At 51.9% G+C, this 10,942-nt stretch overlaps 1 protein-coding gene across 1 annotated transcript; it reads left to right on the top strand.

Annotated features, from left to right (window-relative positions):
- Positions 1–896: 896 nt before the first annotated feature.
- ARHGDIB (Rho GDP dissociation inhibitor beta) lies at positions 897–10,296 on the top strand. Its single transcript, XM_074826915.1, has 7 exons — positions 897–915; positions 1,516–1,572; positions 5,210–5,398; positions 5,980–6,063; positions 6,931–7,007; positions 8,508–8,571; positions 9,509–10,296. The coding sequence occupies exons 3-7, from the start codon at positions 5,221–5,223 to the stop codon at positions 9,706–9,708; spliced, it is 603 nt and encodes a 200-aa protein (XP_074683016.1). The 5' UTR covers positions 897–915; positions 1,516–1,572; positions 5,210–5,220; the 3' UTR covers positions 9,709–10,296.
- Positions 10,297–10,942: the final 646 nt, after the last annotated feature.

Here is a 10,942-nt window from a genome sequence, read left to right as displayed (position 1 = left end):
GGCTGTTCACATGAACAATTTGAGCCACCATAATGTGGCACTGTCATTGAAAGAATTTGTTCTGTCCTTTCCCCATCACTATCCCACACAGTTCCTTCCCTTGTGCTGGCACAAGGGTTTAGCCATATTTGGCCATCATGATCAAGGATTGGAAAACACATCTGGGTTTAAAGCTCACCGGTATATACTTATGCATTTGCTTACATATTTTTGCCAGGTACATTTTAAATTCAGCTCAGTGCTGTATTCAGCTCAGTTCTCTTGTGCTGGCCCATGGGGAGGGTTAGCATAGGAGTGAAAAAGAGCAGCAGAGAATAAAATAATTTCTCTTGGTGGTGAAGCTAATTCATGGAAGCTTAAAATGTTTCTGAGGCTGCAGCCCCTCTTAAATGGAAATCCATTGACAGACAGACATATGCTCTGTTTGTTCCTTGAAATGCATGAGATCAGAATGAAAGTGCCACCTATAGCCTAAATGAAAGCAATGGTAAACTGGGAAAATCAGTCTCCCTCTTTTGAGATCTGTCCATCCCTGAAGGAGACCCCTCTTACTCAGTTGTTTGTAACCTTTAAAACTTTGCAGGCGATAAATGCTTTCTAAAGGACATGTGAATCTGGGTCAGTGAATTTAAGCCCAGTGACAATAGATTTGCTTTGCTTATTTTGCGTCTGCAAATGCATTAAGAGCAGTCTACCAGCCATTGCAGATCCAGATTTGTTGGTTGCAAACCGGTGATCTAATTTGTTGTGCACTGAGGATCATGTGGGTGAAGGATTTATGTGACTGAAGAACGAAGTGGGCACTCCATGAGTGGAAAAGAAAGAGAAAATCTGCTGGTATTTCAGAAAGGAAGTAGTGTAAAATCTTTCTGTTCATTTAAGCACCCTGGGAAACGAGAGCTTGTTCTTCTTGAGGTAACTGATCTTTGAAACTGCTTGTGTGAAAATGGCTGGGAGTTGGGAACAATTAGCTGATTAAGTGCAGCAGGTAGCATGCGTTAACCAGGAAAAATGAGGTTCATCAGTAAGGAACCCCATTTGCACATGCCCATATCCCCCCATATATGCAGGAATACACTCAACCTGATTCTCCACTTATTTTAATCGGTATAAATCAGGGCCAGCTTTTGAAATCGACCTTAATTACACCAGGAAAATAATAAAAATAAAAGCCAGGGCTTAAAAAGCAAAGACCTCGCTCCCAGGCACAGCAGCAGGCACCGACAGCCGCGCACGGGGAGCATTCCCACGTCCGCAGCCGGGCTCAGCTCCGCAGACAAAGCTCTGCGCAAAAAGAGCGCAGCGCCGGGCGGGCGGGCGCGCAGACAAAGCGGGGTCGGCGGAGCGCTGCAGCATGCGGGGCGCGCAGGGCTTCCTGTGCCAGTGGGCTGGTGGTGGTGGTGGCGGCAGCAGCGGCGGCTGCTTTTTTTTTTTTTTTTTTTTTTTTTTTTGCGTGTGAGTGTTATTTTTTTTTTCCTCTCTTCACCAACTTCCTTCCTGCTCTAACTGCCAAAGCTGAAAGCTCAGCGCTGAGAGCGGAGGAGGACCCCGGCCGCAGGCGCCGCTCAGCCGGTGAGTACGAGCCCAGGCAGGGGAGGGCGGGGGGAGCCGGGTAGGGGGAGAGGAGCGGACTCACCCCCGGCGCCGCGCAACTTTGCGCCTTTGTTCCCGGCGGCTGGCTCCGTTGCCCAGCCTTGCCCGGGGAGACGGGCAGGGCCCTGCCTGCATCCGAGGGGGAAGTCAGGCTCTGCACTGTGATGGGGCAGAGGAAGGGGAGGCAGCCCCCAGGGTGGCGGAGGGGGCCCGGGGGGTGACGGTGGGTGTATCCCTGCGGGGTGGTACCCGGCGGTCCCCGGGGGTGGCTGGGCAATGGGCTCCCCTTTTGCCCTCGCACCCCAGGGAGTGGGATGGGGACGTCAGGTCCGGAGGTGCTGCTGGGGCCAGTATGTTACTCCCCCATCGTGGAAAATTGCTTCCTCCCTGCCAAACCCGCTTCCTGGAGATAAGCTGTCGGTCAGGGGGTGTTTTGGGGGAGTGATGCACAGAGGGAGAGCAAATAAAATGCTGCTCCTGTGACACCCCTCTTTGTGCCCCGTGGTGGCATTGGGGGGTCGAGGAGGTGCCCACCATCCACCTCTTCTGCTGCCCTCCCCCTCCGCCTGCTTTCTGCTGCAGGTGCGAGGGCAGCCACCCACCCGCGGCACAGGCAGAGCCCAGCTGAGAGACGCTCGCAGCCTTCGGCAGGGCATGATTCCTCCTTCGCCTGCTGCAGCCATCTCTCTGGCAGGGAGTCAGTCCCTAGCACTGCATCTGCCCCTCTCTTTGCTGCTTTGTGGGTGCTGCCAGGCCTCAGAGGCACAGGTGACAACACACAACTGTGGGTTGGGGCTGCAGGAAAGCAAGAAAAATGCGGTGGGGCAGGGCACAAATCACCCAGGTTTCTCCTTACATAGAACATTTATAGGGTTAATTTTTCAGTTTTTAATGAGGCTCGTGGCCGTATGGGAGTCTCCATCTTAGCCCAGCCCTTGGCCTGAGCAGTGACACAGGAGCCCAGGAACCCCGACAGTTGAGCACCGACATGCTCGCTCTGGGGAAGTGCTGGTGCCTGAGCCCAGTAGCATGTCTCAGCTTGCAGAGGAGACCAGTCCCAGAGCTGGAGCGAGTGAAGGCAGGGGCAGCTGAGATGTGAGCTTTCGTTTTGGTCAGTCACCCTCCTGCCTGGGAATTTGGCAGGCAGGCAGGCAGGGTCAGGTCCACAATTTGGGGAGAAATGCTGGACTTGGGTCTGATCAGTGCCATCGTGAGATGCGTGTGAGCCAGGGGCTGTTCAGCCCAGACAGCCTGGCTGGTCCTGTTCAACTCAGGCTTTTGCTGTTGACAGAGCAGGCTGCCTGTCCACCTCTCTGGGAGGTTTTCAGAGCCTGAAAGCATCCCCCCCTTCAAGTGAGCCACCCCCACGGGCTGGCAGGGAAAGTCTCTGCAGCATGTGTGATGCAAAGAGAAGGTCTGAGGGATGGGAAACAACCTGCTTGTCCAGTCCTGGCTCTCTGCCTTTTCTCTGCGTGTGGCCAGAGCTCGCTCGCTCTCTCCATCGCCTGACTCTCTCCCTCTCCTGTGATAAACCACAAAACCCCCCGTGGAGGACAAGGACAGACAGGCAGCTCTGCTCTGTGACTGTAGTGGTGACAGATGCAGCCTAGTATCGCGAGAGAGCTCGGGAGAGTGGAAATGACTCAGATCTGCAGCTGGAGCCCAAGTGGAAGGCAAGACCTGGTGGTGGCTGCCATAGTTCATCATGTCCTCTTCCTGTGCTGAGTGTGGGATGGCACTGAGGGGATTGTGAGGCTTTGTAAGCTGACTGTGCTGAGGCTGCAGAGCAGTGGGGCATGAGCAATCATTATTTTCATGAGGGAGCTTCTGGTTTCCTCCCTCATGAGGACAAATTCAAGGGCCTTTTCCATGATATGGAGCACGCCTAGGGATGAGTGTGAACTCAGACAAAGTTATTCAGCTGCTGGGACATGCTTTTTTTTCCTGTCCATTTGAGTTGGAATTCCCTTTTATTTCCCAGCTGCCCGCTCTGCACTACTTCCTGACTCACCACAAAATGCCATTGCAAAGTATTCTTGCATCAGAGCTGTTGTCCATTAGCGTGCCCAACTGAGTCGTCTTGTTCCTGTGCTGCTTGGTCCTTTTCTGTCCTTCTGTAACATGCCAATATACCCCTCCTTGAATTTTTTCCACTGGTCTCACCCATGCTGGGATTGCACTGGGAGGTCTGCTTATTACTCACTGCTGCCCAGTGATGCTTGCTGATTCACCCTGAACTGTTGCATATTTTTTTTTTTTTTTGTATTTCCTTTCTGTTTTAACGAATGAGAAAACTATCCCAGTAGCTCCCAATTTAACTTTTGGGAGGAGAGGAAAATGTTAAGGCCACAGCTGCAGAGAGGGATAAAAGGGCTTGCTGGGGAAATTGCAAATAAGCAGGCAAGAGCGGAATTTTTAGCAGGGACAGCCTCTGAGAAGGAATTAATGTAAGGATAAGCTGAAGTGAACTAATGATCTATGTAGCTTGACCAAATCTCCTTGTGGCCAAACGGCAAAGGAATGGCTTGGCCATTTACAACTGCCATCACTGCACCAGGGCACTGCTCTGTTTTTCAGCCTTTCTCTGAAGAGCGGGGAAGTGGCCAAGAGCATGCGGCTGGCTCCATGAGGCAGGCAGCTGACTAAGGGGGACCTGGCACAGCACTGCTCACCTCTCTTGCCTCTGTCTCCTGTTCCCCATTCCCTGCCCTCTGCCTGGCTGCCCATCAGTTGATCTCTCCCCGCTCTGGCTCCCATTTGGGATGCCACTTAAGCAGCTTCGCTGCCCTCCTGCATTCAGCAGCACATGTCCCAGCCGTCCTGGCTGCGTGGCTACAGGCTCCAGCTGTCCTGCCTTTCCTCGCTGAGAAGCCCCACTGATTCAGCGCAGGCATGCAGGGCTGCTCTGCAGCTGGGCTGGATGCAGTCACCGTCACTCTTCCTTCCTCAGCTGGAAGGAGACCTGATCGGTGTGTGAAGTGAGCTGTTCCTGGGAGCAAGCACTGGAAATGCCAGCAGCTCGACTCTAGCGGGTGCATTTCCTTGAGGGGTTCAGAAAACTTGCTAATAGAAGGGAGTTGCTGTCACATATTTGATCTTTGTATGAAATGCTGCCTGACAGTGGTTTTTAACCCCTTAGGAGAGGGTGAGTGAAACCTCTGGCCTTGGCTTTGTTCATGTCTGTGTGTGGCAGTGGCTCTTTGTGCAAGATAGCTGGCGAGGGCTGAAACCTTGTACGGTGGCTTGCAATTGCAGCGTTGCTGGCCAGCAACTGTGCTGCAGAGTGGCTGTAAATCACTCCAGTTTCAGCCGCCACTCCTGCACCTCCTCCCCAGGAGGGAAGAATGGTGTAGGTTTGCGTGTGCACGTGGTGCCTGCAGGGAGAGGAGTGGGAGCAGAGGGGCATTGTGTTCGAGTCGGAATATCAGCACGGCAGTGTCAGAATCGCAGCTGATCACCATTGCCATTTGCCTGTAATGATCCTGCTGCATTCGGTGCTGGGTGGGTGCCTGCCTGCCTGGAGGTCTGAGCCGTGCTGTGCCCAGATTGAGTGCCCCTGGGGACGCTAGTCCCCTTCGGAGCAATCCCATTGACTGTCCCCTCCTCTGTTACACAGACCAAGCGACCATGACTGAGAAGACCCAAGAACCTCATGTGGAGGAAGATGATGATGAGCTGGATGGGAAACTCAACTACAAACCTCCTCCTCAGAAAACACTGCAGGAGCTGCAAGAGTTGGACAAGGATGATGAAAGCCTCGCTAAGTACAAGAAGTCCCTGCTGGGAGATGGACCTGTGGTAGTAGGTAGGCTGGGGCACGCTGATAGGAAGGGACTGGGGAGATGCATTGTGACAGTGTGCTGTGGGGATGGGGCAAGGTGGCCTCAAAGAAGAGGGAGCTTGTTTGACCAGGCACATGCACTGTTTCTGCTGGAGGACTGGGGATGGGCAGGTGGAGAGATGCATGTAAAGGAAGCAAGGAAGATGCTCTGAGCATTAGGTGTAAGGTTACTACGGAGTGCTGACGTTAGAAAGGGACTTGTGGTGGGAGGTGTGTGGGCCTTGGAGGACACCTGAGGGGTTAGAAACATGAGGGGACCAGCCTATGCTGAAAAGGGGTTTTGCAGCTCAGAATGATCTTAAGAGGGGAGTATCCTGTAGTGGAAAGACCTCCTCTAGGTATTGGGATGGAGGCTGGAGAGATCCGTGTTGAAAGACTGGGGTAGATGCGTGGTCCTATTGTGCTAAGAGAAGTCTAGCGTTACTGGGTGTTTCATGAAGTGCAGTTTCTGTGTGGGAAAGCAACCCTATTTCTTTGGTGTCGTTCCCCTCCCCCTGCATTTAACTTTGCAAACTGACAGTTCCCCCTGACTTTTCTACCTGCAGACCCAACAGCTCCCAATGTGGTGGTCACCCGACTCACCCTGGTATGTGACTCTGCTCCAGGACCAATCACTATGGACCTTACAGGTAGGCACAGACTCTGTCCTTAGGCACAAAGCGGCCTGGCAAAGGCCCTGGCATGCTTCAAATTGAAAGGGAGTTTGTCCTTGGGATGCTACAGTGGGTTTTAGAGGAACTCTGAGGGCATCTTAGCCTTGTTTCTTATTTTAAGGTACACATGTATGAAAAAGAAAAGGAGATATAACAGAGGAAAACGTCAAGGGTCTTTTTCTTGACCTCTAGACTGCTCTAGGAGCTCCTGGGTTTCTCCTGCCTTCATCTGCTTTCAGTGAGGCCTCACGAGCACAAGGGATGTGCATGTGTTAGGGTAACGGGCTGTTTTGAAACTTTAGAATCAAGCAATACTGCAGTTCCGGCTCCTGGGAGCATGGGGAGAGAACAGGCTTCACCTTATATGGGCTTTTCTGCAGAGAGAGGAAGTTGGGCCCAGAGAAGCAGAGAGGCTTCCTGTTCAACCAAAACCACACAGAGCCCTCCAGAGCCTGGGCAGCCCTTGCAAGCTGTGCAGGAGCTGCAGAACATGCTCCACTCACCCAAGCCAGGGCTGGGCATTGATGAAGCAGGCACACATTTCTGCAGTTGCCCAGCAACCAGTCTGGTGATAAACATCTTTGTGTATATGTGCCCAGACCTTTGTTTATTTACGTGTTATCTTCATAGATGTGGACACAGGCACATACATACACCCAGGCGTTTCTGTGTATGTGCTCTCTCAGTGCAGTTGCTTATATAGACCTCTGTGTACTCATTTTGCAGGTGTGCCATCCTTCAAAGGGATGCTTACCTCCAGCACCAGTCCCAGCCCCATCCCACCACATGTGGTCTCTTCTTGCTGTAACACCTCTAGCTAACGCCTTGATCCCCTCCTTACAGGTGACCTTGAAGCACTCAAGAAAGAGACCTTCGTATTAAAGGAAGGAGTGGAATACAGAGTTAAGATCCACTTCAGAGTGAGTTGTTTTCCTTCCTATTGCTTCTTATCAGTTGCTGAGTTCAGTCACCAGAAGTCTATCAGATATCTAGAGATGGGCAGCATGCCTGCCTGAAAGCTGGGCCCTTGTAAAGCTCCCTGAGCTTCAGGTGTCCTTCTACCCAACAAGGGACCAGGTCTTTCCAGGGAATTCCTTCTTGCTCGCCCCTTGGAATAGGTTGCTTTCTCTTCACGCACAGTAGTGAATAGCAGGTGATTTGGAAGCCAGATGGGTAGTTTTGGCTGAGTTTGGCTTGGTTTTTTAGCCGCCAGAAAACCTCTAATTCACACAAAGTGGAAATGGGTAGGGAGAAGAAGAGATAGTGGCTTTCCATGAAGTACTAGTTCAGTCTGCATTGCTGGGCTTCATGTATGCATAAAAAAAAAAGATTTAATAATACTGTAACATTTGGCTGAAGATACCTGAGTTCTTCTGGATCACAATATACCCAGATGGATTCATTTCTCCTCCTTTCCCATTAACCAGTGTGTCAGCCATTTCTTCTGTTTCCAGCTGAAAATGAAACTTGGCCGCACTGCAGTGTGGCATCCAGCACTGAAGTGATCATCTCCACATGTTTGCTGCAGGCAAAGCTGGCTTTGGCAGAGAAGGCAAAAAGGGATGGAGGATGGCTCTCCTGAAACAGAGGAAGGAAAATGTTAGTGTTGTGAGTTCTGTAGGAAAGATTTCCCTTCTTCTCTAAGGCTCACTTGCTGTTTCAGAGATGACTTTGTCCCCAGAGACGCCTCCATCTCTCCTTTGTGCTATGAAATATTTCTATCTGTATCTGAGCACTGTTGACAGGAGACACCTGGAGCCAGACCAGTTATTCTAACTCCCTCCCTCAGTCCTAAAGCTGGTAAGAGCTGGCACCATGTGAATTCTCCCTTGGGATGTAAAAGGATCTGCCAGTCTTGTTTCCAGATTGAGTAGTGCTGTGGGGAGGCAGTGTATGTTGGAGGGGGACAGCGAGGGATACCTCCAAGCTCTCCATAGGAGATTTGAGGAAAGATTATCAACAAAACTGTGTCCTTCTGTCTCTTGCGGAGAAACTTGCCAGCTCCCCATGGATCTTAGAGGACAGCTGGGAGTGCTCAGCTAATCTTGCCCACCCATTTGTGCTGGAGGGATGACTCTAGTCACCCATGTCTGGTTTTCAATATGGAAATTATTAACCAGGAACTCCCTGCTTCACTTTTCTTTGTCCTCATCGGCCTGTCTTGTGAAGCTGACTGATGTGCTCCAGTCAGCTTCAAAGTCAGGGAAAGGATGGGGAAGTACAGGAGATGCACAGAGGATGCTGTAGGTCTCCAGGTGCCTATGGAGAAGTGTTAGGACTCTCCACAATGTGTCCTGTGCTGAGCCTTTGAGAGCAGTGGCGTAGGGAGCCAAGATGGGTATGTCTTAAGGAGAGAGAAAATCAGCAGATACAGAACCAAAACCCTTCCCTTGACACTTACTTCTGGTCACTTCTTGCAGGTGAACAGGGACATTGTGTCGGGACTGAAATATGTGCAGCACACCTATCGGACAGGGGTGAAGGGTGAGTAAGAGTCCTCCATGCCCTGCAGTAGTGCTTCTACCCCTGTGTTTCCTCTGCTCAAAGAAATGTTCCTGCAGCTCTGGGCTGGGACAGAGCCTCCCCTGGTCCCATGGCCCCTCCTGTGCCACCACACAGGATGTGAGACTTCTCAGCAGAGTGCATTAGCCTGCACTCTGCATCACCCAGGCCAACTGTTCTCTGTTCCTGTGCAAACTCAATATGAGCCAGCTCTGGTATTCGTATGCTACACCGCTGTCTGCAGCAGAAAAGTCCCCAGAGACACCGCCTAGACAGTGCTTGCCACAGATTTCCTCTCCATACAGAGGTCTTCACCTCCCCTCCAACCCCTGCTAGAGTGGCTCAACCTGTGTGGAGCTTTCTACCTCCTGAAAGCTCTTCCAGATATACTTGGTAAAAATTCAGAGCTGCTCTACGAAGCTTCCTGCTGTGTGCAGAGCCCTGTGTTTTTCCATGGCCTCTACTCTGTGGAGTGCTGCCCTGTCTGGACAAGGCAGAGGGAAGCCCCATTTTGCACACACAAACATCCCACGTGCATTTTTGCATGCAACCACCTCTAAGGCTCCAGCTTCCCATTCAGCACACGTAAGTGGTGGTTTCTCACCAGAAAAAAGAAGTAGCAGGGGATCAAGAGAGATCTTGAGCCATATGCTGGGTGTATCCACTCTCTTCCAGCAGCATATATATGTGAGAGGGTACAGACTGAGTTGCCTGTCCATCTGCCCATCCATCCGTTTATCCTTCCAGCTGTCCTTGTGCTTCACTAACTCACTTTTTCCACTGATTCTATTCCCCTTGCTGACATGGACTGTCCCTTTCTCTCCCCACTATCTCCTTTCTGTCTGTGACCTGTGGCCTCTTCTGTCCTTTATCATTCCCCACCTGAGGGGCTCATCTCTTGTGGATTGTTTTCTCCTAGTGGACAAAGCCACATTCATGGTTGGCAGCTACGGCCCACGGCCAGAGGAGTACGAGTTCCTGACGCCTATTGAGGAGGCTCCTAAGGGTATGCTGGCTCGAGGCACCTACCACAACAAGTCCTTCTTCACGGATGATGACAAGCATGACCATCTCACCTGGGAGTGGAACCTGTCCATCAAGAAGGAATGGACAGAATGAGTTCACCCCGTTTGCCTTCCCCCTTCCCATCCCCTTGCCTCCTGCACCAGTCTCCAGGTGGGCCATGCCCACCACGCTGCTCCTTCCTGCCACCATGGCCAGCCACAGCCCTGGCAGCCCTTCCCGTGGGTGCCGGGGCTCTGTGTCAGCCTTGGTTGATGCACGGGCCTGCAGGTGGCCTTTACTGCTTCTTCTGATACACTGAAAATAATCTGCCCGTTCTCACCACTGCCCCATCATGACACATAATGGATTAAATTGGGAGGCATCTCCCTCCCTCTCTCCCAGTACTTCCTTCTGCTGCCTCCATCTCTCCTGTACCAACTCCGGTCCCGGAAGTGCCTTTTCTAGGAAACAAGATCACCTGGCAGGGCGGACTGGTCCCTGAAAAATCCCTATCTGAGTTACACTTGCCATGTGCTCTGACTCATTGTAAATGGTTACCTCCCGTGATGATCTCCTGGTCTGTATCTGGTGCCCTACCCCGTTGAAATCCATCCTTGTGCAGGCAAAACCAGTCAGGGGGAATGCAGCTAGATGCTGTAACAAGATTTCAGTGTCCCAAGAATAAACCCAGTTTCTTTCTTCTTTTCTGTATGAGTGTCATGTTCTTTTCTAGAGTACGTTTTTCAGTGATGTGTATGTGGAGAGTGCATTATAGGAAGGCTTAAGAGCCTGTTTCAGTAGGGAAATAGCCCTCCTCCTTCAAAATATCAGCCTAACTCAATAGGCAAATTATTGCAGAGCTGCTTCCTTCAGGGGTTTCATGGATCCTTCTTTGAAGCCCAAAGTCTGGCCCATGATGGGGCTACACTCCAGGGCTCGACAGCCCCCACCTCTCACCCCGGGTGGCAATTGAATGAGCCCCAGGGAGCTATAACATGGTCTTCTCATGTTTAATGCTTACCACAGCAGCCGTTCCCCATGGCCAGAGCCAATGCAAGAGCTGCGTGTCCCAGTGGCTAGCCTGCTGGCCAAGCACAAGGGAATGTCAGCCTCTGGGACACTGCACTTGGAGAAGTGCAGGGGCTCCTTCTGCACAGAGGGATGTTCTTACCCAGCTGGGGTGCTGCGAGATATCCAGTGCTGTGGGGGAGGATGCGCTGGCAGCAGTGTGGTGAGGCTCTCCAAGGCTGGTGCCCACACAGCAGGACAGGCTCTCTCCCAGACAGGTGCTTATCTCAGGAGCTGAAGGCTTTGCCCTGGGCCAGCTGCTCCCTTCCCACCGCCCTAG

The sequence above is a fragment of the Strix aluco genome, chromosome 5 (assembly GCF_031877795.1).
Source record: "Strix aluco isolate bStrAlu1 chromosome 5, bStrAlu1.hap1, whole genome shotgun sequence".
Lineage (NCBI taxonomy): Eukaryota > Metazoa > Chordata > Aves > Strigiformes > Strigidae > Strix > Strix aluco.
The sequence above is the reverse complement of the archived record's forward strand: the minus strand, read 5'-3'. Positions and strand labels throughout refer to the sequence as shown.